At 42.4% G+C, this 25,071-nt stretch overlaps 2 protein-coding genes across 5 annotated transcripts in view; both read left to right on the forward strand.

The window, feature by feature from the left end:
• Window positions 1–9,218, forward strand: part of RCAN2 (regulator of calcineurin 2) — an 86,239-nt gene extending 77,021 nt beyond the window's left edge. For both annotated transcript variants that reach the window (XM_071742136.1, XM_071742137.1), the window contains one exon: window positions 2,675–9,218. In XM_071742136.1, the coding sequence (XP_071598237.1) occupies window positions 2,675–2,835 (161 nt within the window). In that variant the 3' untranslated portion in view covers window positions 2,836–9,218. The remainder of the gene's footprint in view (window positions 1–2,674) is intronic.
• Window positions 9,219–12,140: 2,922 nt separating this feature from the next.
• Window positions 12,141–21,163, forward strand: ENPP5 (ectonucleotide pyrophosphatase/phosphodiesterase family member 5). Of its 3 annotated transcripts, none has more exons than XM_071742146.1 (5): window positions 12,141–12,570; window positions 13,338–13,438; window positions 16,142–17,003; window positions 17,828–18,004; window positions 18,891–21,163. In XM_071742146.1, the coding sequence occupies exons 3-5, from the start codon at window positions 16,142–16,144 to the stop codon at window positions 19,259–19,261; spliced, it is 1,410 nt and encodes a 469-aa protein (XP_071598247.1). In that variant the 5' UTR covers window positions 12,141–12,570; window positions 13,338–13,438; the 3' UTR covers window positions 19,262–21,163. The 3 variants fall into 3 exon arrangements, with proteins under 3 accessions (XP_071598247.1, XP_071598248.1, XP_071598246.1); XM_071742147.1 differs by lacking the exon at window positions 12,141–12,570 and adding an exon at window positions 12,573–12,667; XM_071742145.1 differs by lacking the exon at window positions 12,141–12,570 and adding an exon at window positions 12,677–12,699.
• The last annotated feature ends 3,908 nt before the right edge of the window (window positions 21,164–25,071 follow it).

Below are 25,071 nucleotides of genomic sequence, written 5' to 3' on the forward strand. Positions count from 1 at the left end.
GAGGATTTAGCTCAATTTTCTATTTTTTTCTAATTTTGGAGGTTGTGTTTTAGAGGAAAATAAAAAAAAAAAAAAAAAAAAAAAGAAAAAAGCAGAAGGCAAGGTGTAATAGGCTGCACCTATTGGACTCTTGTTTTGTACTTATTACCTTAGCATTTTTCTGCAAATAACAGTTATACTCAGGAACAAGAGACAGCTGCAGAAAGCCCCATAGTCACTGTTGTCCTGTTCCTGGCTCAGCCATGAGAAGGTTTTCTGCAGTTTGAGGCACAGCTCTGCAGACATGAATAATTGTGAGTACAGAACTGAGTCTGCAGCTCACTTATGCTCAGAAATAACTGGATGCCTTCAAAACCTAATTTGTGAGTGCATCACATTTTGATTTGCAAAGTGACATTAATTGCTGTTGCAGCTACTTCTGCCAGAGGCATCTGAATATTTTTTTTTTTTTTTTTCCTCGCGTCTCTACTTATTCCCACCATTCTTTTACCAGCGGAAAGAGTCCTTCTGGGAAGGATTTGAACAGTAAAAGGATGTGGCATTTGAACTGGGATTATTATCTTTGAAGAGGGCAGTGAATCTGATTTATTTCACAGTGCTGGTGTCTGAGGAAAGGGCCCAGTCCTGTGTGTGCAGAGAGCTGCAGAGCTGCTTGTGGCTGACAGTGACCAATGCAGCCCTCAGAGCTGGCTGGCAGCATTGACGTCAGCCCAGAGCTGAGAAATTAGCTGAAGCCCACAGGGAAAATAGGCAAAGAAAAAAAAAAACCCATATAATTTCTCAGTGCAGCACATCCGTGCTATTTCTCATTTTTATATTTTAGCCTATCAGCAAGACCTGTAATGCTTTGCTCAATTTGGATTCGGAGGAAAGGTTGCCAAAAATAGAGCAGTTAAATGTCAACATTAATGGTTTTACAGCAGTAAAATATTTCTCACAGCAAGATGCCTGACTTTTAGCCATTTTTCACTGGTTGCCTCCTAGTTTTTAGGCAAAGCAGGACATGCTGCATATCCCCTAGTCACAAGCCACCCAGTTTTATTTGAACCAACAGCTTGTCAGGACAAATACCACGGGAGCACAGTCCCAGAAGTGCATGTGCTGATGCAGGGCCAAACCTGTGGCCCCTTTCTCACACGAATTCTTCTGCCACGAAGCTGCTTATAAATAAAATCCAAAATATATAACACACACAAACTCCAAGTGCTTTGAGGTAGGGACTTCCATCCCACTTGCACTGTACAAGACCTGGCACTGCCAGGTTCTGCCTGTGGTGCAGGAATGTAGGAGCTGCTGCACCACAAATACAGCTCATAGAATCACAGGGTGGTTTGGGTTGGAAGAGACCTTAAAGTTCACCTAATTCCAACCCCTCTGTGTGAGCAGGGACACCTCTCACTAGACCAGGTTGCTTCAAGCTCTATCCATCCTGGCCTTGAACATTTCCAGGGATGGAGCAACCACAGCCTCCTTGGGCACCCTGTCTCACTACCCTCACACTAAAGAATTCCTTCCTAATACCTAATCACATCAGCTAAATATATTGAGACCTCACCTTCCTCATCTCAGAATATTTTGCAAGCAATAGGCAGTGGTTCTGGAGCAATCTGATTTAAAAACCCCCAAACTATCAGGTGTGCACATGGGCACTGTAAACCTGGTTGAATTGAGCTGCAGCTTGTGGGGCTTGGAGATGAGAGTGATGACAAATAGTCCAAAGTGGGGAAGCACATCATCTGGAATGGTTTCTAGTTTCTAGTGCTGCAAATGGGTGCTTGTCACTTCTGAGATACCAAGCCATCCTGTCAGAAATGTCACTGTTAGGACTTTTTTTTCTTTACAATCTTAAAGTAATTCTTTTCCATTTATTAACCTATGCCTACTTGTCTCCTAATTGTACAATCCAAAACACACATACTGCCAGCAGACTAAATGTGGGACTGAAAGTCTGTCTGATCCTAATTTTCCTCGTGGACTTTCAGGCAGCCACCTAAGCCACATTCATCTTCCTCACCCCTCACTGGGTGGAGACTTAAATAAGGAATGTACATTTTTAGAAAATCTTGTGTGCTGTTTAAGCATTTAGCCTTCTAGTGAGCATTTAGAGGCTGAGCTGTAATCTCATCTGTAGAGACAGAATTTGTTACAGCCCTGGCTAAAGAACTTTGAATCTCAAAATCCAAAGCAGTGGATACATTTTTTTTATTTCTGAAGCAACTGGACTAAGTCTCTGTAGATGACTACTTGCAGAATCTAATGAACTTTAAATGGTCCTGGAGCCATGCTGGGCTGTAAGAAAACAGTGAAAAAAAGGAGCAGCCCAACCCAACAGGTGTGGTATGACTTCAGGCCAAATGTTTGATAGATTGGGTTCCAGTCCCTCTTCTTAACCATGAACTTCTGTGCTCTCTCTCCTCTTCATACTTTTATTTTTTAGTTCCTCCAAGTGCTGTTGGCCACTAATAGTGGTACAAAAAATGTTGTAGACACCAGGCTATTTTATTATGCCTTACAGATCACTCCTGCCCAGGGGCAGGATCCCAAGAATCTACTAAATTTAGGAGCAGCACACACTCACCTGCCCCATCCAGGTGCAGGAGTCTTCTGCAGTCCCAAGAGTGCCATGGGCTGTGCTGCTCCTCATCTTGATCTAACTCTATTTTTCTGCTTCTAGGGGAGAAATATGAGCTGCATGCAGGAACAGAGTCCACTCCCAGTGTGGTAGTGCACGTCTGTGACAGCGACATGGAAGAAGATGAGGACCCAAAGAATTCTCCAAAGCCAAAAATCATCCAAACTCGACGCCCTGGTCTGCCCCCTCCTGTATCTCACTGAGCCTCTCTGACAGAAGCAGCACTTCTCTCCTCCAGCACAGCTCTTGGTTGTTTTTTTTTGTTTGCTTTGTTTGTTGAAAGGCAGCCATTGCCTTTTGAGAACCAGGACATTAAACCCACTGAAATCCCTTCACAGTAATCAAGCCTATGTAATAAAAGGGCTCAGAAAAAGATCTTTGTATATGTAAGCATATCACACACCAACTAATAGGTATTTCTAGAAAGGAGGAAAGAAGGCTGAAGATTCAAGGGAGGGTTTCAGTCTGAGGATTTTTTCACAGCTATAATTCACATGCTGAAACACCACTACCAGAGAGATCATTCAGGGTGGGCAATTGAGCTGATATCAGGCTTGATATTCAAACTTCCAAAATACTTGCTACTGCCCTTCACCAAGCAGCCTGCTCCTCTGACCTCCTCAATTCCCCAGCAGACCTGAGTCTTTTTCCTCTTTTTCCCCCTCTTTTTTCCTCCCCCATGGTGTGTATTTGTGTCTTGTTTTTAATCTACTAGTAGTTTGGTGGTCTTTTCATTCCCCTGAAATCTTCTCTTAAGGAATACTCTCTGTCACATTTTTAGAAATAGCAGACAAACACCCTCTTCCATCAATAGCTGTAGAGTATACTGGTCCTTAATGGTAGCAGGGATGTGAGACAGAGCTCTCTGGGCTGAGGGGAGAGGCAGCAGCTTGCTGGGGGGGACTGAAGTCTTTCAGTCTTTCTCTCCTAAGGAGGAGGGAGCCAGAATATCAATAGGAATTGCAATTTTATCTTCTATAAAGGTATGAGTGGTATTTCTCTCTGACTTTGGGGAAGAAAGAGAGAAGCTGACTGCTCATTTAAGATGGGATTCATTGCTCTCTGTCATAGCTGTGAGTTCCAGTAATGATACAGGCTGAATGCTTTCCTAGTGGTGTGTTGAATAGCCCTGAAACTCTTAGTAATTATTTGTACATGCAGGTCTGTTCAGACCTTTCCCTCCCCACTTCTTGTGCTTTAAAACCCTTTTTGAGCTGTATGCAGTTTGGGTTTGTGGAGGTGAGGAGAGGTTAGTTGGTGTTCTTTTGTTGATCTTTTTCCTCTCTCTTTTTTTTTTTTTTTTTTTTTTTTTTGGCCAAAGAAAACAGGACCATAATTACACACTTGAAATCAGACTGCATGCAATTGAATCCCCTTTTTTTTTTTTTCACTCTGTCTTGCATGTTTCTTTCACTTGCAGTGTATACTGGGTTAAGAAAAAAAATGTTCTGTGTTTTCATCATGGCTGACAGCAGACAGACACTGGATTCCCTGTCTGGCAGATCTTCCATGATGAATTTTTTTTTTTTTTTAATGCGTACTTGTCATTTTGAGAACATATTTTCTAGACATTTGAGCTCAGACTTTGCATATATTTAAGCATGCGCTTAATTTATGCACATGAGTAGTTCCACTGAAATTAATACTGCAGAAAACTGAGCATATGTGTATGATACAGTGGGATTTTTAAGCTAATTAGCTGCAAGTGTACTCCCAAAAGTGACTATAAAGTGGCACACTGAGATTCCACAGTTTAAAATCCGTTGTAAGTTCAAATAAGTCAACAGATCTTGGAAGCTCATTCTAGGATTGGAAAAGCCAGCTTAGGTTCTGTCATTAAGATTTTTATCATAAAACCTAATGATCTGGTTTCTGAGGGAGGGTTTCCATCCCATGATCAATTAGCAGTGAGGCTAAAAGCTTCAGCAGAGTCCTTTTCCCCTTGCAGGGGTGCTGGCTCTGCAGTACTTCCAGGAAGGAAAGCAGGTTGCTTTGGCAGGGAAGATGAAGATGCCATTCCCAGCTTGTGTGGTGAGGATATTCTGGGAATGAGGACTTTGCCATTCTCATATAAGTCATTCTCTGACCACACCACAGCCCCCTGATACTCCTGTTGAGATGTAGTGCTTTACTTAGCAGATATTTATAATGTGATACTTGTTACTGCATCATGGACATCATTGTGCGTGTGTTACACCAATAGGAGCACATTAAATACAGCAGAGACTGAAGGAAAAATGGGGTTTTGGTGTCCTCATGATATCTGGGTAAAGTTGTCATAAAACAGCTACTTAGAGATGTCACTTCAATTACTTTTTCTGTGTTACATTTAGGATTGGCTTAAATAAATAAATTGTCACCCACTGCCCTAGGACCTGATGTTCCTGTTGAAAAGACTCTCCTGGACCACTTAAAATCGTCCAGAAGTAAAATCATGATGTCTTTTAAGAACATACAGAGTGCTGAGGTCCATGGGGTTAAATCAGTATAAACAGGGAGAGTAAGTTTTAAATGCCTAAGGTTTTGATTTTTTTTTTATATATGCTGTATGGAAGAATTTAATGGTCACATCCTCAGCTGATGTAAGTGATCAGACATCATCTCCAGTCCAAGTTGAAACTCTGGATTTTTTTACATGCAAAAGTGTTGGAGGCAAACCCAGTCCTTCTATCCTTGTACTCAAACTTCAGAGAGGCCTGATTCTGAACTATGGATTTTGACCTCAAATGATGTAAAAATATATTGCAAATTAAAGCATTGGATCTCAAATGCTCTTTCTTCAAAATACACCTCAGATTTAAAAACAGACCCCATGCATAAAACTGTGTAGTGCAACTACAGCCCTAAAAGTCAAAGCATGTGTCACCCTCATATGGTAAAATAACAGACACCATAGGCAAATATTTCTGGCATTATAGAATTAAGTCCCTATTATAAAAGTGACAGCAATCATGACTCCTCTTAAGAGAGCCTGGTATTTTGCTAAAGGCTTTTTTTTTTTTTTTTTTTTTTTTGCCTGGCACAGAACAAAGGTGTCTCTCCAAAGATGCTGAGCACCTGGAAGAGAAACTGTCCCAGTTAATTCAGCAGTTCAGAGGCAGAGCCCCTGCTTACATCAGGGGGATTTTTCTTTTGTAAGCTCAGTCCCTCGATTTGCACTTTCCACAGGGTGTCTGTAGTGCTGGAGTAGATTCTCTCATGTCATAATGCTCTAAACAAGATTGAAATCTCTGTGTTACATGACAGCATCTCCATGCACAGTGACACAGTCTCCATGCACAGTGACACAGACGATGTCCTTTTGATTTCCTTCCCAAAGCAGGAGCCCGGGGGGAGCAGCTGGCAGGGATGCCCTGGAGCCCTCTGCTGAGTGGACTTTGCTCCTGCTGCTGGTTGGAAATTAAAAGATGGAAATCAGGGAGTACAGTTGCTGTTTCTGCTGCCCGCTGCTCGCTTGTCCTTTCTGACCTCTTCAGCTACAAAATAGAAATTTTAATGACTTACTAAGTAAAAGCATGAAACCATTTACAGCGCGTGGACAAAGGGTATTTTGGAACAAATAATTTTTGTGGCCTTGATTTTTATAATTAGGACAAGGTAGTACAGACTCCCCCTCTTCCTAACATTCACATACACACTCAAGTGTGCTTTGTTTTCAGTGAGAAAACATGGCAAGAGCATCCCCTCTTCAAACATAACAAGATGGTTACTTCAGACAGAGTTTTTCTAAAAAGCTTTTTATTATAAAATCGTGCCCCATGAATAAATCATTTAACATGTAACTGATCCTAAATCGTGTGGGAGGAGAAGGTTGCTTTTATTTTGGTCCTTTTTCACCCTCCCATTCAGCAACAGTTAAAAAGCTTTCTGCAAAAAGAAACTGTTCTGTGTGCAGAGTAATGGACTGAACCATCTTGCAAGACTTGATTACAGTGGTATGTGTGAGCACTGACAGGTTATGTTAGCAGCATTTCCATTGTATTGTACATACTTCTGAAATCCTCTACTTAGTCATATTTTATAGGAGTAATAAAAAGCTGTTGGCTAATTAATCACTTTTACACTTGTATAAATCAGAGCTTAGTTTAAAAAAAATAAACATGGCAAACAATATTTTTGTGTTCTGCTTGCATTGGCATTTTGAAAAGCAACGTGGAAAGAGTTAAATGAAATTATTAAACTGACAAGTGTGGTATGCACCACTGCTCTCTTAACTGGTAGATCTGAAAATGCTTAAAAGTGTGATGTGGGCCAAATTCTGTTACAACAGAAGTCAGAGGAGGGCAAGTATCTGTTTTGGCTGGATATGCCATGTTCCATTTTCAACTGTTGCAGCTTCACAGAGTCATGTAAACTTGTACTGGATTGCTGGGGATTTGGCTAGGTGGATGAAAAAGAAACATAACAGCCCAATCCCTGGCAAGCAACAGCACATCCCTGACAGCTGATGTGCTTTTTCCTCTGCTTGAATAAGGGACATGGCATCCAGCAGCTGTCCAGGCTGGGGAAAAAGTTCTGTTGACATTAATTATTACAAAAATGGTAACTAATTGTTTGTATGAGTGCCTGTATGCTTGTACTTCAGTAATTTGTACACACAAGTAGGCAGTGCTGATTTATACTGGGTGTTTGTGCAGCCAAATGATGCTGTATGATGCTAAATCATGGGAATTAAGGGTGGTTTTGCCCAGTGCAGCAGGGGCCTGAGGCTTCTGAGGCTTCCATGGCTCATGCCTCTTTTTTGTTTGGTGTTTTTTTTTTTGTCCTCAAGACTTAAAATCAAAGCAAGACAAACAGTGACTTAAGGACGTATTGGAAAGCGCAGCACAGGCTCCAGCTCTGCAACTGGGTCTGGAGTTACCAACTCCCTGATGGTCAATCCAACCCTTGAGCTCACAGGAGCTGGGTCCTTTTGCACTGTATGGAATGATGAAACCCCTGGGAAAATTACAAGACAGAAAATTATCCTGGCCCAAACCAGGACACCCGGTCAGGCTGGTGCTGTGACAGATGAGACTTCTGGAACAGCTTGTTTGAAGGGAGGGCACTATCTGTCACAGGTCTGGGGAGCTGGAGCAAGCTTTCTATGGAAGAGGTGATTTGATGAAGTTATTTTGGATATCCTGATTAAAATGCACTCAGGTTGCACTAAGAATGTTTGCTCAATTTGCTCTTGTTCTTTCTTTAGTGGTAAACATTTTACTGTGAAACAGCCACTTAAGAGTTTTGCTTATGCTGATATGACTTTAATACCTTAGGATTGCCTTGGTTCCCCTCTAAGAAATCATATTTAGTTCTGTTTTACCAAAAAGCAAAACCAGGTATGGATTCAAGTTGCAGACAGTCCCTAATTTATACTCATCCTCATGCAATGTTCTTCAGTAATTAACTATGCTAGCAAAAAACTCCCACAACTCCCAAACCAAGCACTGCTTTTGCTGTTTCAGCACCTCTTCTGGGGGGAGTACAGCATCTTTAAATATTCCAGGCTCCTCTTAAAAGGAGATTTTTTTTTTTTTTTCCTAATGTGAGCCATGATCTTTTTTTAAATACATATAGACTGGCATTCAGGAGTGAAGTGACAAGGGCAGGAGTGTTGTTAAAGCTCTTTCCCACGTGTCTGTTTGAAGTGTTGAGTGTATTTGCTTTGGCTTTTGGCAGCTTGCACTGATAGAAGTGGAACAGCAGCAGGATGGAAGGGCAGGAGCCCCGACTGCCTCCACTGCAGGGATGCTCAGAAAGTATTAAAAAAAAAAAAAAAAAAAAAAAAAGCCTTAATTTGTCTCTCCCCCTTTTGTCAAGTTGTTCAGTTGCTACACAGAGATTCTGGGGCTGCTGTAAGAGTCACCTGTGGACCCTTTTAATACAGGATTGTGTACCTCTGCAGTAACTACAAAGCCTAGAATTGGGGACATTTCTTAGGGAGGTTCTTGGCGTAGTAAAGCTGGGAAAGCTGTGAAATGTGAGCAGCCTCAAGGTTAAAAAAAATTAAGATATTAAGAATCTTAAGACAGACTCCAGGATTTCAATTCCTGTTGTTGAGAGTTATGTTAAGAAGGACCCACTTGCTGTCCCTGACTCAGGGGCTTTCTCACACACCTGTGTAAGAGTATCCAGCAAGAAGGATTAAACTTCTCTGTTATTATACAGCCTCGTTTTAACAGATTACTGTAACTGATCATTTATCTAGTACAAGAAAGTTGTATCCACATTAGTGTCACACAGTGGTTTTCACTATCCGGTTAATGAAAGTAAATGTTTTGAACCCATTTTAGAGCAGAGTTCTTGTTCAGAAACTTCTGAAAGAAATGCCATTTGTAATGACTGATGGATCTTTAAGTGTCAGTTTGACAAGTTGTCCTACTGTGGGTAGCTGCAGAAATATTTCATGTATGTTGTTGTAGATTTAAAAACATAACTCATGTTTTAATTCGAGTGTCTGCATTTCTGACACAGATGTGACATATCTGTATATATTACAAATCAATACTATTTTTAACCACATATTTTGTACAAATATTCACATTAGCTCTGTACTTCAGTGAAAATCTATTATGGTATTAAACATTTTGGTGGAATTAGAAAACTCCTTTTCCGTGCTTTGTTTTCATTTCGTAACAGCTTTAAACAGCTGAGCCGTTTCTTACATCCAAGACAAATATTGTTTCCAGCTCTTTAGAACACTCCCTTAAATCCATATACACCTCTACCCTCTAGTGACCAATTCCAGCTACTGCAGACGTGTGCAAGGGCATCTCTGGAGCTCTCCAGTCCTCTGATGAAAAGCTGTAATTAAAGCCAAACCAACAGGAAACGTGAGTGTTGTTTTCTTAGCCAGCGAGAGTAACTCTTAGTGTGAGACAGGACATTGCTTTTGAAGGGCACCCAGCTCGAGGTTTCAGCGTACACGGATAAAATTTTACAATGTGGGGTTTTATCTTTGTTTTTCTTTTCACCCCTTTCTCCAAAGCCTCTGGCGAGGGTCACTGTCAGGAGTCAGATGATGATCTGTGTGCCACAGATGTGGCCTGGCTCAGTTTCCTTGTCTACAAAAGCCACATCCACACAGCTTCTCCCTATCACAGCAGCAACTGGGGTTGCCAATTTCCTGCTAATCTCATTTCTCTAACAGAACTGTAATGAGGGGGGAGTGATATATAAAGAAAATCAAAAGAGCCTTGTCCCTTACTATGGTTCTTAGAGCTAGGGTGAGGGAAAAGGAATTATCATACTTGCTTAAAAAATAGAGATACAAGGACCAGACTTTGCTACTGCCCCAGGCTTGGGAAGTTCCCTAACTCCAGGAGCCTTACCAGCACAGGGGTCTCAAATCCATGAAGTCAGGCTCTGGCTTTACACAAAAAGGAAGAGGGAGCCAGGACCTTACCTGGATTACAGCCTGTAATCCTGTACATGGGTTATATGTAACCCTTTTCTACCTATTTACTTACCAATAGTGTACCATGTTGGGGATGTGAAGCTTCCAGCAGATTTACATTGGCATGAAAGCAGGGTTATCCTGTGTGAATTAGGGAAAAACAAACGAACAAAACCAAAACAAACAAAAAACCCACAAAGCCACCCCCCCCCCCCCCAAAAAAAAAAAAAAAAAAAAAAAAGCACAAGTTCTGTTGTCTTTACATTGTGATGCTTGATTGCATCAGGGTCCAGAAGTTAGGCAGTGGCTGCTATAAAGTAATTAGTAAGTAGCATGTTCCTGCTCACCAAGTGTAATGGTTTGCTACATTGCTACAAAGTGGTGTAAGGTTTGTGTCCATACACAAGACGCTGGCTTTGGACCTCTGTGTAGCTCAGAACATGAACTACTAAACATGGGGAACCCAGCTCAGACTTTTGTCTCCTTCAGCAACTCAGTTTCTAGTAAAATGAGGTGGGATAAACTGATTTTCCTCTTCAGTCCAGGGCATGGCATGGGTCTGGAACATCACAACGTGGGAGAATTTATTTGCCAGAAAGGAAAAAAGAAAAAAAGGAAAATTTAAAGCCTCAGAACACAAGAGGAGAGAGAAAGGAAGATAGAAAAACACAAACAAAACAGTAATAGTAATAATAATAATAATAACAAGAAGAAGAAGAATAATACAATAATTAGTTCTTATAATAATACAAATTAATATGATTATTAATTATATTATTGAAATATATATTATATTAATAATAAGATAAAATATAGTGCAAATATAATTATAAATATTAACATAGCTATTATTATTGTTATTATTATTATTATTATTATGATGATGATGATGATGATGATGATGATGATGATGATGAAGTAGACAGGACTTGCAGGTGTCCACAAACTAATTTCTGCTCCTGGTCTTTACGGTCAGGTCACAGCCCAGCCTGGGCCCTCTTTCTTGTCAATTTAATCCACGACACGCAGCAACACCCTTACAACTCCCCCTTCTTCAGACCGGCACAGGGACCGGATTGACGAGCCCCTGCCCCCACCGAACCTCTGAGCACCACCGAACCGGCTCCTCCTCCTCTTCCCCGGGGCCGCCCAGCCCGGGCTGGGCTGCGGGGGGGCCCCCGGTGTCCCCTGCAGCTGCCTCAGGGGCAACCACAGCCTTTGGGCCACCGAGTACAACACCCGCGGGCCCAAGGAGGATCCCCATGGCCACCTCCCCTCAGAGCCTCCTCCCCTCAGAGCCTCCTGCACAGAAAAGCAAAGCAAAAGGCTAAACCTTGGTTTTACAAATCATAGAAACCAGCCGGGTTGGAAAGGAGCTCTTGAGATCAAGTCCAACCCTTGATCCACTACAGCTGTGGTTCCCAAACCATGGCACTGAGTGCCACATCAGACTCTTCTTAAAAACCTCCAGGGACTCAGAATCCACCAACTCCCTGGGCAGCCCATTCCAATCACCCTCTCTGAAAAGATTTTTTTTCCTAATATCCACCCTAAACCCTGACAGAGCTTAAGTCCATGCCCTCTTGTCTTACTGGGAGCTACTTGGGAGCAGAGCCCGACCCCCCCCTGGCTCCAACCTCCTTTCAGGGAGTTGTAGAGAGTGATGAGGTCTCCCCTGAGCCTCCTCTTCTCCAGCCTGAACACCCCGAGCTCCCTCAGCCCTTCCTCACAGGACTTGTGCTGGATCCCTTCACAGCCTCCTTGCTCTTCTCTGGACCTGCTCCAGCACCTCAATCTCCTTCCTGAACTGAGGGGCCCAGAACTGGACACAGGACTCAAGCTGTGGCCTCACCAGAGCTGAGCACAGGGGCAGAATCACTTCCCTGGACCTGCTGGCCACACTGTTCCTGACACAGCCCAGGATGCCATTGGCCTTCTTGGCCACCTGGGCACACTGCTGGCTCATGTTCAGCTTCACAGCTCCCAGGTCCCTTTCTGCCTGGCTGCTCTCAGCCACTCTGTGCCCAGCCTGGAGCTCCCCATGGGGTTGTTGTGGCCAAAGTGCAGGACCCGGCACTTGGCCTTGTTGAACCTCATCCCGTTGGAATCAGCCCAACTCTCCAGGCTGTCCAGGTCCCTCTGCAGAGCCCTCCTGCCTTCCAGCTGATCCACACTCCCCCACAGCTTAGTGTTGCCTGTGAATTTGCTCATGGTGGACTCAATCCCCTCATCTAAATCATCAATGAAGATATTAAACAGAACTGGGCCCAGCACTGATCCCTGGGGGACACCAATTGGATCAGCACCATTCAGCACCACTCTCTGGTGGCCTCCAGCAGCTCCTAACCCAGCACAGAGTGCTCCTGTCTGAGTCATGGGCTGACAGCTTTTCCAGGAGAAGAGCCCTCAGAGCCACCTCCCCTCAGGGCCACCTCCCCTCACCGCCCCCCCGCTTCCCCTCACGGCGCCGGCGCTGACTGGCAGCGGGGCGGCCATTGCCTGCGAGCTCCGCCTCAGCCCGGGTTCGCTCCGCCTGCGCTGCGGGCCGGCTGGCGGGCAGGTAACGGGGGATCGTGGCTTCTCCGGGGAGATTCGGTCCCTATGGGCGGGCTGGGGAAAGCGAGGCCGCTGAGGTCTCACTCCCCGGCCGCGGGGAGGTGGGAGCTGGGTCGGCCCAGCCCGAAGGGGGGTGGGGGGGCTCGTTAGGCCTGGGTGGGCCTCGGTTGGGGGTGCCGTGGAGGTCGGGGTGGTCTCTGCCCTGTGGGAGGGTGGATTCGGGAGTCGAGAGTGGATTCTCCTCGGCACGGGTGAAAGACACGCAGAGGTGGCAGCCGCGGGTGGAGGCTGCTGTGGAGGAGAATGTCCTTGTCCTGCTCTGCATGCCGAGCTCCTGGGGATGCTGAACGGGTCCCTGGGCACCTGTCTGTTTGTCTGTCTGTTCCACAGCCCCTTGCCCAGGGCAGTCGGGTGCCTTTGTCCCCCCCAGAGCCTCCTCGGGACCCCAGAGCTGTTCCTCGCAGTGCTGGGTTGCTGGAGAGACCTGGGTCATCAGAGGTGCTCAGCTGGTAGCTGAAGACCAGTGTAGAAAGGCCTTGAAAAAAAAATCCCAAACCCCAATACTATTAATTAGTTATCAAACATATGCAATTAAAGCATGATGTTCACAACATCAACTGTGTAAAATTCGGAAATTTCACTTGGGAGGGCTTAAATTCACGCTGGTCACTTCCAAGAAAGGGCAATTTATGATTTAGTTATGGACTGATCTTAATTTGGTAGCTGGGGTTCAGACAGACACAACAATGTGTTCTCCTTCTTTTCTTTCAGACTGAGCTACAAGAAATCCCACATTGTATAAAGCTGAGTGATTCTAGGTCTGAATTTTACATTAAGAAGACATGCAAGTTTGATGTAGCATTTGACTGCCTGTAAGTCAACAGTGCCTATGCTTTTTTTCCAGTATAAATATATAAATATATAAGATATTTAGCTGGGAAGTCATGGGGGGGTTTCCCATGGAAAATATCATATGTTCTGCCAAAATGACAAACCCTGTTCCATCTTTTATGCATCTGGGTCGAGGCAATCCCATGCGAGGTTGGGAAGAGGAAGGATTGTGGGCAGCCCTGAGAAGGACTTGTGGGGTGGGGGACCAGAAGCTTAACATGAGCCCTCAGTGTGTGCTTGCAGCCCAGAAAGCCAACCAGATCCTGGGCTGCATCAAAAGAAGTAGAGAAGATGATTGAAGGAGGTGATTCTTCCCCTCTCCTCTGCTCTTGTGAGACCCCACCAGGGGCTCTGTGTCTGTTCTGGAGTCCCCAATAAAAAAGGACACAGAGCTCCTGGAACATGTCCAGAGGAGAGCATCTAAAAATGATCATAGGGCTGGAGCACCTCCCCTGTGAAGCCAGGCTGAGGAAGTTGGGGTTGTTCAGCCTGGAGAAGAGAAGGATCTGAGGTGACCTTATAGCAACTCTTTTTACACTGGTGTGTAGTGTGAGGACAAGGGGAAATGGTTTAAAGAAGGGAGATTTAGGTTAGACATTAGGAAGAAATTCTTTAATTTGAAGGTGGTGAGACACTGGCACAGGTTGCCCAGGGAAGTTGTGGCTTCTCCCTCCTTGGAAGTGTTCAGGGCCAGGTTGGATGGAGCCTTGAGCAGCCTGATGCAGTGGGAGATGTCCCTGCCCATGCAGGGGGTTGGATCTTTAAGGTGATCTTTAGCTGGATCTTCAAGATGATCTTTAAGGTCCCTTCCAACCCAAACCATTCTATGATTCTGTGATCTTTGCAGTGGTATTCAGATGCTTGTTACACTGTAACTTTTTATATTAACTAGGATAACTATTTACTCTGGTTATTTACCTGTATTTATCACAATCACTGTTTTCCAGCTGAATTTTAGTAGCAGCTGGTTCCAGAGGATTGCTGGGAAGCTAAAGGGGGAGCTGTGTGGAGCATCAGCACAGTCCACAGGATTGGGTTGGAGAGTATCTGGTCTTGTGGTTAAATTATGCTGTTGAGCAAGAAATTGGGAATATTAGCATGAAAATCTTGGTCAGGCAGGGAAATGCTGTGTGAGAGTTCTTACAGGGATCTTTTGTTGTTGTTGTTTTGAACAAGAATGTGTTTGGGAAGGGCAGAGAGAAACTGGGGCAGGGGAGTACAACCCAGTTCAATGTGAAATTCTGTGTCATGTCCTGCTATGAGACAAGAAATGCCAGATACAGCTTGGAATAGTCAATAGCCTTAAGTCATGTGAACAGATTTATTGCTGAATGTTTACCTAGGGAGCAAATGCTTTTGGGTACAGTGTGTACTGTTCACCATCTCATGCAGCTGATAAGTGGGATTTGCATTTTATTTCTTGTGTGTGGCATACTTCATGCTGCCTGCACTCAGGTAGCAGTGGTGTTTGACTGGAAAGGACAGATGAGGCTTGCTTGAAAAAATGCACTATTTCCAGTGGCTCACAACTGTGCCACTGAGTCTTTCAACTGCCTCTTTCCAACCCATTTTGAGACATCAGTGGTTAGTTGGAAGAATTTAAATTTTATGCTGATCTTTATGTGTTCTTCTTTTTTTTTCTTCTTTTTTTTCTTCTTTCTTTTTTTCTCTTTTTTTTTTTTTTTTTTACTTTTTTTTTTCTACTTTCTTTTTTTTTCTACTTTCTTTTTTTTTTCTTTTTTTCTTCTGCTTTCCTTTTTTTCTTTTTTTCTTTTTTTTTGGTAAAACTAAAACTGTCACCACAAGTGACCTTTGGTAGTAAGCTTCAGAATCAGTTGATCAGCTAGAGCTTGGTTATGGAGGGAAACTATGACCACGCTAGAGAAGTGATAAAATGTTGGGAAACTTGCTCTTGCTTTTTGTTTGCCTAACTCTTGATCTGACACACCTTTTAAGCAGCAAAACTTTTTAATGGAAATACTGCTGTATCTGAAAGCCAAAGCTTATTTGCTAGTTTCTTAACTAGAAATGGCATTCAGCACATTTATCAGTCCCTTAATCAAGTGTCAGTGCTGAGAAGCTGGGGTGGTTTCCAGCTGATCCCTGCTCCCTGATGAGAGCTGTGCAGGCACAGAGTTTTCCAGTTCCAGTGTGTAGTTCCTGCTCTCATCCACTGCCCTGCCATCTGCTGCCTGTGTGTCTGTGCCATGCTTGCACAGGAGAGAGATTTCAGTGAGTTATAAAATTCTGGAGATGGATCTTGCTATTCTCAAGGTGAGAACTGCTCGTGTTTACATCTTAACTTTTAACAGGCAGGAGCTTTCTCACAGGCTGGATTCTTACAACTTTGAGTGCAGAAAACACTGGAATTCTTGTAAAATTTCAAGAGCAAATTTCCTTTGTATTGGGAGCAGGAGAAAAAAAAAAAGGAAGAGGTTGAGCAGTGGGGTTTGGATCCTTTGCACACTGCATTTCATTCAACAAATTGTAGTGTCCCACTTCCCATCTGTGAAATGAGGATGCAAATATAACTGACAGGGAAAAGGTCTCCTTCCTATGTTTGGAGTGCTGAGTGTGAGTGAGGCAAGCTGTATAAAGTAAATAAGGAGTATTTTAGTTACTCACTAAAATTAAGTTATGACAAAGAGGATAATGCAAACAAATCTTCTGTCTCTGCTCAACAGATGCCTCAGAAGAGGGGACAAACACCTTCCAGAATAGCCATGAACTCTTACTGCAAAGTCCTGTCAATTTTTATACTTCTTCTTCCAAGTGCACTGTTTATGCAGCCAGCCCAGCCCAGAGTCTTGCTGGTTTCTTTTGATGGATTTCGATGGGATTACATCTACAAAGTCCCAACTCCCAATTTTCATGATGCCATGGAGAATGGTGTCCATGTCAAGCAGGTCACCAACGTGTTTGTAACAAAAACCTATCCTAACCATTACACAATGGTGACTGGGCTCTATGCAGAGAGCCATGGCATAGTTGCTAATGAGATGTATGATCCTATTCTGAATGCAACTTTCTCTCTGGACAAAATGGACATCCATAACTCCAACTTCTGGGAAGAAGCCAGCCCAATATGGATAACGAACCAGAAGGAAGGGCATAAAACTGGAGCAGCCATGTGGCCTGGAACAGATGTGAAAATACATGGAGTCCTTCCTACGTATTATATGCCCTACAATGAATCTGTTTCCTTTGAAGATAGAGTTGCAAGGCTTATTGAGTGGTTTACATCAGAAGAGCCCATAAACTTTGGCCTCCTCTATTGGGAACAGCCTGATGAAATGGGCCATATTCTGGGCCCAGAAAACTTACTTATGGGAGAGATAATCAGTGATATTGACAGAAAGCTGGGGTACCTTATGACTGAACTGAAGAAGGCAAAGCTGTGGGGCGTGATAAATGTCATCATCACAAGTGATCATGGGATGTCACAGTCTTCCTCAGAAAGGCTCATTGAGCTTGATCAGTATGTGGACAGAGAGCTCTATAAAGTCATCGACCATTCTCCTGCAGTAGCTATTTTGCCAAAAGAAGGTAGGAGCAAACAGCACTACAATTCTCTGAAGAAAATATTTGAGTATCAGAACATTCTGGACTTCATTCTTTAGCTGATAGTGGTGCCAGTAGGACATCAGCCTTGAACAAGGCAGGATCACTTCCCTGTAAAAAGCCTGGATTAACTTCCTCAAATGAAAAATGAAAAAATTAGTCTGTTATTGACTAATATTTCCAAATATCATTAGTCTTTATGAAAAGTAAGATAATCTAATCTTCTAACACCATCATCTAATGGTGTTATTAAGGATGAATGGTGCTCTAGATAGATAACAACTGAATGTTACATATCTTGCCTTTCATCGGGTGGTGAATGAATCAGATTTCAAAACTGAACAGTAAACTGAAACCAGATGGGGACCTCTGATAAAAAGAGGGCCTGTGTTGGCCAGCTGATTAGCTGCCAGTTTTTTTTCCCTGCAGTTTTTTTCCCCATCACAGCCAGACAGTTAAGTTCACACCACTTTTATTGTGATACAGGTGGGCAAGAATCCTGTTGTAAACAGAATCTGAAGTCTAGCTGCAGTCACTGAAGGGTTGCTTAAGTGTCAGGTGCATGTTGAGTGTCACTAATGTAGAGGTGCTTACAGTTTGGGAACAGGCTGTGAAGTCTGAGGCCATGTGTGGTTTGTGAATGACACTCTGGATGCCTCAAAGTAATTTCTCTGTGCAGTGTAATCCAGTTTTGTGTCTTGCAGCTGTAATTAGTTTTTGGTGAAGTGCAATTTACCTTCTTCTTTCAGTTGTATTTAAACTACTTTGGTTTTTATTTGTTTGGTTGGTTGTTTTTTTCTCATTTGAAGGCAAACTGGATGAAGTATATGAAGCCCTGATCAATGCTCATCCCAACATGACTGTATATAAAAAGGAGCAGATTCCAGATAGATTACATTACAAGCACAACAGGAAAATCCAGCCAATTTTAGCAGTGGCTGATCAAGGATGGGAAATTGTATTTAATAAGTCTGATGGTTTTCCACGTAAGTATTGTGTCTTTACAGTGTTTTGTCTTTAATTTAGAGGCTTAATGTGGTACTTTTCTCTGCCAATTTCAATAACTTAATTTTTTTATCATCATTTTTTTAAGACTTGGAGGGAAAACTGAAGCTAAGTCAGTTAGCCAGTAAGAATCTATAGTTTTGATTTGGTTTCTTTTCCTGATGGGATGGGAGGCTCCATAGTCTTAGGAGAAAGGGAACTGGACTTAGTGTTTCTAAAGATTAAAGTTACTGAGATAAGATCATTCACATGTTTTAGTGAGGTCCTGCTGGATCTAGCAAACTGACAGGCACTTTCTGAGAGATTTCAAAAAAAGAGTTGTAACTAGACATGTTGAGTAGAAGAAGAGTATATTGAATTCTATACTAATAAACTATACTAAAAAACTATTCTAAACTAATAAACTATAACATTTAGTGGTATAAGCCCATGATTTAACAAATTTTGCTAGTAAATGTTACAGTGGTTTCACAAGATTTGATGGCAGAGCACACTTGATTCTTTACTCCATAGAGGACAAGAGTCAGACAAAACTGTCAGGGAGACCCTCCTGTTGAGTCACAAGGTTCAGAATGGACCCTTTTGCTTTCTAAACTTCTCAAAGAGTTATGTAGATGCATCTGGATCCAAACATAGTCCCAGACTTGGTCAGAAGTGCTCTCCACTTGATTTGTAAGGCATGTTTGTAGTTCTGAGACTTGGCATTTGCTGGGAGTCATTTGTGCTGTTGATCAAAATGCTGCTTCTAAACCTGTGCAAGAATAATTGGTGGCTGTTCCTTTTCTGCATGATGCTAATCCTAGGAAAACATCCATTTCTTGTTTTGCAGCTTCAGAATACTGACCTTTATCTATCTTTTATTTCTAGTTGGTAATCACGGATATGACAACAGCTTACCAGAAATGCATCCCATTTTTTTGGCATTTGGGCCTGCTTTCAGAAAGAATGCTGCCAAAGAAGTCATGAATGCTACAGACTTGTACCCCTTATTGTGCCATCTCCTTGGTATTAACCCACTGCCAAACAATGGGTCATTCAGTGCTGTGAAAGATATACTTGCCCAAGAAGTTCCTGTAGCCTTTGGAGGAGACACTTATGCTGCTGTTGTAGGAGTCTTCCTGGGCAGTTTGCTTGTTATGGTTTTTCTTGCAGTTTTTATTAAGCATTTTATCCTCACCCAAGGAAATACCATGCCCATGCAACATACTGAAGCTGCCCAGCCACTGCTGCAAGGTTAATAGCACTTTGTACTCTTTCCTGATTGATGCTTAAAATAAGCTGATGCAAAAATGAAAAATCAAGCAGATCAGCACAGATATGTGGAGTAAAAGGAGATGGATGCTGATCCATGGGTACACTGGAGTACATACACACCAGGTATGCAGAGAGAGAGCATGTTTCTGTTTCACCTTACCACCACTTACTCTGTCAGGGGTTGGAAATATTCTAGGTAAACCTGGAAAACTGTGTTTGTGTGTAGACTTGTAATGAAAATAGACTTGAATACCTCATTCTGAGCTACTTTTAGGGAAAGAACATCAGCTGAGGTGCACTTCACTCATGATTACACAGTGATTTAATTTCCCACTCCCTCTTTTTTTTTTTTATTTTCTTGAGAGGTTTTTTTGAGGCTCTTAGATTCTAACAAACCACTGAATGTTGCTAGAGTTCCTCAAGGTTTTTCTTCCTCACCCAAGGAAGCATTTGCATGATTTACCATTACATACAGATAGCTTGGTTGATCAAATCCTGCTGAAACCCACGTTATTAAGATAGGTCATGCAGTGCTAAGTGTCTGCTAGGCATATTTCTTTAAACATTGTGTAAATTTTAGCCCCAAAATATGAATCTAGGTGGCATTGCCTTTAGCAATCAGCATTTAACTAAGTGATGTATTTATTTTTTTTTTCCTTAGGTAAATAGAGGTCTTTATAATTTTAGGTATGATTTTAGGTAAATGTAGGTCTTTACTTTTTCTGTTGTTTCCTGTACACTGGACTAAATCTTCTAGGAATTACAGGCAGCTGGCAGCTTAAAGACATGTACAAGCACAACAACTGTGTTTCCAAGTGGAGTCTTTTTATATTTCTGTGACAAGAGGTTCTTTCAGAATAAGGCAGACATGTACTAGCTGGTTTCAGAGAGCTTTCAAGCATGTCACTGGGTGAAACATCAGATCTGTTACTGGAGACTCTTCTCAGGCCTGAGCAGGCCTTGCTGTCCTGTATTCTATCTGATGTTTCTGGGTGGACCTTAGAATTTGATGGGTAAGATTATACATGCAATTTAAGGAAGAGTTGTATAAATTTTAAGCCATAAATACTCTTAAATCTGACAAACCACACTTTTATATGAAAAAAAAGAGGTGTAAGACTGAGGAAAGTGTCAGGGAAAATTATTAATCCTGAGTCAAGAAAACTATATATTGCTTTGATTCTTTTTTGTGGGGCAATAAACCTTGCTACTGTAATTGTGGGTTTTTTTGATGAGTTCACTTAAATGGTAGATGAGAAGCAGCTGACTAAGGTTTTTATTTTAAAAATGGTGTGAATTGAGAAGTTGTCAGACTTGTTGAACAGCTGAATTTTTTTTTTCCCTCATGATGTTAGTATTTCTCTGTACCTTGCTTCTGAGTACATTGCCTGAAGGAGAAAGAAACTCTCAAAATTCAAACAGTCTGGTGTTTCTGTTAGGGTAATTTATTTATCCACAGCACTCAGCAGAGGGCAAAGATGGGAACACCTTGGCCTTGGATGTCCTCACTGCCAAAGCAGTGGTGTGCCAGTCTGATGCTGCTCTTGGGAGGGTTGCTAACAGGCAAGGAGCAAACTCACCAACTGAAGTGCAAAACTCATTTTGCTGAACTTAATTCCAGACTCAATAAGATTTGGTTGAGTTCAGAAGTGAGGTTGTTTCTTGCTGGCTCAGTGCCGTGTCAGGACCTGTCTGGTCCTCACTGCTCCCTCCAGAAGGAATCTGTCAGATTCCTCCATGAAGGAAGGGACACCTGCTTAGCACTGAGCTGTCTTGCAAAGAGATGTGGAAGATTTTTAGCTAGGTGCAGTGAAAGCCTGATAGGGAAGGCAATGAAATCTTCCATCTTAAGGTATATGCTCAAAGTCCAGTGGTGACAGTGGCTTTAGGAAGGCAGGAAACAAGCAGGATACCCCCTGATCTGGGGGGTATATATGAGGTTTTGTGTAAATTAATTTCTGCTGTTACTATCCTGTGTGCTTCCTTCTTTTCCTACACTGACATTTTCTTAAGAAAACACTGAAGGAAACACTTTCCTGCTTCAGTGGGAGAATTGGAGGAGGTGATCTCAAGAGGTCCCTCCCAGCTCTGAGAATTCTGTGATTCTGTGAAAACATCTGGGTGAGGTATGCCTGACATTCTTGGTGTGGAGCTGAGCAGGAGGTATGAGCAGTAGGCTGAGCAGTCTGAAGTTTAATTGGCTGATGCCAGCTAAAGCAGAATGCTGCAAAATAAACCCCCTGAAAGATAAAGAAAGATCACTGAAAGATAAAAGCAGTAATGGAGTTTCCAGTAGTTTCTAGAGAGGCTGAGGAAGTCCAAGCAGAAAACTTAAACCTCTGAATTGTTACTAATCAATTCCTTAGCTACCTTCCAGAAGAGGATGGCAAATAGCAAATGAATGCATTTAGTCCCCCTTTTCTTGCTTATTTTCAACTTAAAAAAAATTAACTAGTGTGTGTTTAAAGATCTACAGGTGTGGTTAAGGGAATAACAGTGAAAATTGGAGGTACTATAGGCACCTGTGGCTGCTTCAGTTACACAGTTCTTTCTTTGGAACATGCTGCTTTAGTGGAAATTCTTCTTACTGCAGTAATTTCATAGCAATGCTTTTGGCAGATGTAAACATAACTGGACTGTAATCTTGAAGATGTTAATTAAACTCCCACTTTTTAATTGTATAAGTGTAGTTGTATCATCAGCCAAAGTAACCCTTGATTTTAAGGAGGGGGCAAATTTGGTCAGTGTTGTTGGTCATCCTGGGACTGAACATGCAATAAGGGAAGAGCTGTGGGTTTACCCTAACAGAGAGTTTGGGAACAATAAGATTAAAAATAGCTTGGGAACACAAAGGTGAGAATTCTTCTGTCATTGTTCTTTATTGCACTGTAAGGCCCTTCTTCGAGGAGGGCAAAATGAAACTTTGCAGAAAACTGAAGGGAATTTCTCAGCATTTGGGTATTTCAGTTTAGGTTGAAACATGTTTACTTGTTGCTAAGGTGTATTTTCAAGTACCTCTTGGCTAGTTTCCTGTTAGGATATTTGCCTAGCCAGTGTTGAACTCTGTTTTAACTTGTTGGGTGTATGCTTGTATGAAATTGAAAGCACAAATACACCACTGGAGGAAAACATCAACTTCTGCTCTGATGTGATTGTGAAATTTTTTTCAGACTCCCTTTTTGGTTGGGGAAGAGATGGGTTGGGTTCCTGGGTTTAATGAGACTTTTTATGGTGTATGAATGAGTTTACTGGAAAGTGGATTTGAGTACCCTGTATACTACTTGGGACTTAAACTTGAAAACTGAGAAGCTTGCATGATTTTGTCTTTCATTATTGACCTGTGAAGAGTATTTTGAGATGTCAAATGTTTTGTTTGTTTCTTCCTGCTTGGTAATGTTGAAGATGAAATATATCTTAGTGCTGTAAGTGCTATCAAAAGCATTGAATGCTTCATTTAAAAACACTTCTGGAAAAAAAACTGAATTGTGGAGGGACAGGTGGGGCAGAATGGTCTTAACTCATGTGCATCCCAGTGGTTTTTTTGTGCTCTGCCTGGTGTGTGTCTTTATTAAAAATAACAGGAAATGTGATGGAAGTTAAGAATTTTAGGTCAAAATTCTTCCATAAAAGACCTCTTTTCCCACCTTATTAGTGTATATGGGAACAACAGCTGCCAAAAACAGTGGTTATACAGGCTTTTTATCAAAAAAAAAGTCTTCCTGATGTTCTTGGTAAATGCTGTTTACTGCAAATGAGATCTAAAAAAAAAAAATCTAAACAAACAAAAAAAACCCAAAACAACCCCCCAAGACAACAATGCCTACTGTAAGATGAAGGGTTGTGTAGTGTCTTTTCCAGAGTGAGGAACAAAACAATCTTGGGCTGTGTTTGGGAAGAATGACAAACATTTGAGACCTGGTGTTTTGTAAAATTCAGATATAAGAGGCTGACTTCCAGATCTTCTTTCTGGCTTAAATAATGCTCATGGATGCTGTCTAAGCCTATGCTGCTTTACATGCCTTCCCAAAACCAGTATATTTGTACTGCACTAAAGGTAAAAAAAGCATTTATTACATGCTAGGCTGCAAAAATTGTTGCAAATAAATAGAAGCACTTAGGTTGGAAAAGACCTTTAAGTCTTCACCAGCTGTAAACCTAACACCAAGTCCAATGTGACTGAGTGTAAAGTTACACAGTATTTTTGGTCTGCCTGCTGTAGAGCATTAAGGAATATCCCAGGCCAGTGTGCAGACAGATGGTGTCACACACTCCCTGTTGCAATGACAGTGGAAAGGGTAAATGTAGCAGCAGTACCTGCAGCAATACCAATGGAATCCTAATCCTTTCCCTAATGGAATCATAAGCAGAATCATATGAAGGTCACAGATCTCTGTTACTGGTTTTTTTTGCAATAAAAGGTGCTGCCATGCCTACAAAAGCAAACATCTGTCCCTGTGGACTGATCCTTGGATGTACATGAGGTTCTGCCCCTGTGCTCAGCCCTGGTGAGGCCACACCTCGAGTCCTGTGTCCAGTTCTGGGCCCCTCAGCACAGGAAGGATATCACGGTCCTGGAGCAGGTCCAAAGGAGGCAACTGGGCTGGTGAAGGGACTCGAGCACAGATCCTATGAGGAGAGGCTGAGGGAGCTGGGGGTGTTCAGCCTGGAGAAGAGGAGGCTCAGGGGAGACCTCATCACTCTCTCCAACTCCCTGAAAGGAGGTTGGAGCCAGGGGGGGGTTGGGCTCTTTTCCCAGGCAACTCTCAGCAAGACAAGAGGGCACAAGAGGTCTCAAGTTGTGCCAGGGGAGGTTTAGGTTGGACATTAGAAAGAATTTCTTTACTGAGAGGGTGATCAGGCATTGGAATGGGCTGCCCAGGGAAGTGGTGGATTCTCCATCCCTGGAGATATTTAAAAAGAGCCTGGATGTGGCACTCAGTGCCATGGTCTGGGAACTGCAGCGGGAGTGGATCAAGGGTTGGACTTGATGATCTCTGAGGTCCCTTCCAACCCAGCCAATTCTGTGATTCTATGATTCTTGGTTTATTTTCATAGGCAAGCCATTCTTTGTAATTTATAGCAAGTTAAATTTCCCCTGAAAGAAGTGGTTTGGACTTAGTTGAAAACAGCTCAGTTCAGGAACTGTTTCCTTGATGCTAAGGGACAAGAAGCACACATGCCCAAAGGGGTGGATGTTTTAAGGCTTCTCTACCCAGTGTTGAGTTCATTCCTGGAAGCAATCAGCAGAATGAAACATCAGTCTCTGCTGCTGCTGGGAAGTAGCCTTACAAAATTCCCTTATTTCCCTCTAAAATTCAATGCTAATTTAAGTGTTAGGAACTTCCTCTAAATGGACATGCCCTATATGAACGTTGGGGAGTTGCATGTATTTAGCAAGTCATTAAGTGTTACCACAAACTGCTGGGAGGATATCATCTGCTTTATCACAGCTTTGAGGAAGGGAGAAACCACAGCTTCTCATGTTCTTTGAATTAGCTGTTCAAAAGGAAATCAGCTGCTGACTTTCATAAGCAACAATTTATAGGAATTAGGTGGTGGAAATAATATTTTCTCATGTTTAAGGTGCTAACACATTTTAAAATAATCACCTTCAACTGTATCAACTTTGTCTCTAAGGAGAAAGGTGTTTTTCTAGATTCTTTTGATCTGTACCTGACCTGTATGAAATCCTGGATATACACAAGAGCTACTTTGAAACCCTCCCTGCAAGCAGTGAACAATTAATTGTGCCAGAAAGAACACCCAGCACTCCTACAGACCATACCACAGCTTT

The sequence above is a fragment of the Heliangelus exortis genome, chromosome 3, assembly GCF_036169615.1.
Source record: "Heliangelus exortis chromosome 3, bHelExo1.hap1, whole genome shotgun sequence".
Taxonomy (NCBI): domain Eukaryota; kingdom Metazoa; phylum Chordata; class Aves; order Apodiformes; family Trochilidae; genus Heliangelus; species Heliangelus exortis.

Excerpts from the sequence above, each read along its gene's own strand:
- ENPP5 (XM_071742146.1), top strand. The coding sequence starts at position 16,142 with ATGCCTCAGAAGAGGGGACAAACACCTTCCAGAATAGCCATGAACTCT. Across the intron at positions 17,004-17,827 it reads AGCTATTTTGCCAAAAGAAG|GCAAACTGGATGAAGTATAT; the intron begins GTAGGAGCAAAC and ends TCTCATTTGAAG. Across the intron at positions 18,005-18,890 it reads TAAGTCTGATGGTTTTCCAC|TTGGTAATCACGGATATGAC; the intron begins GTAAGTATTGTG and ends TTTTATTTCTAG.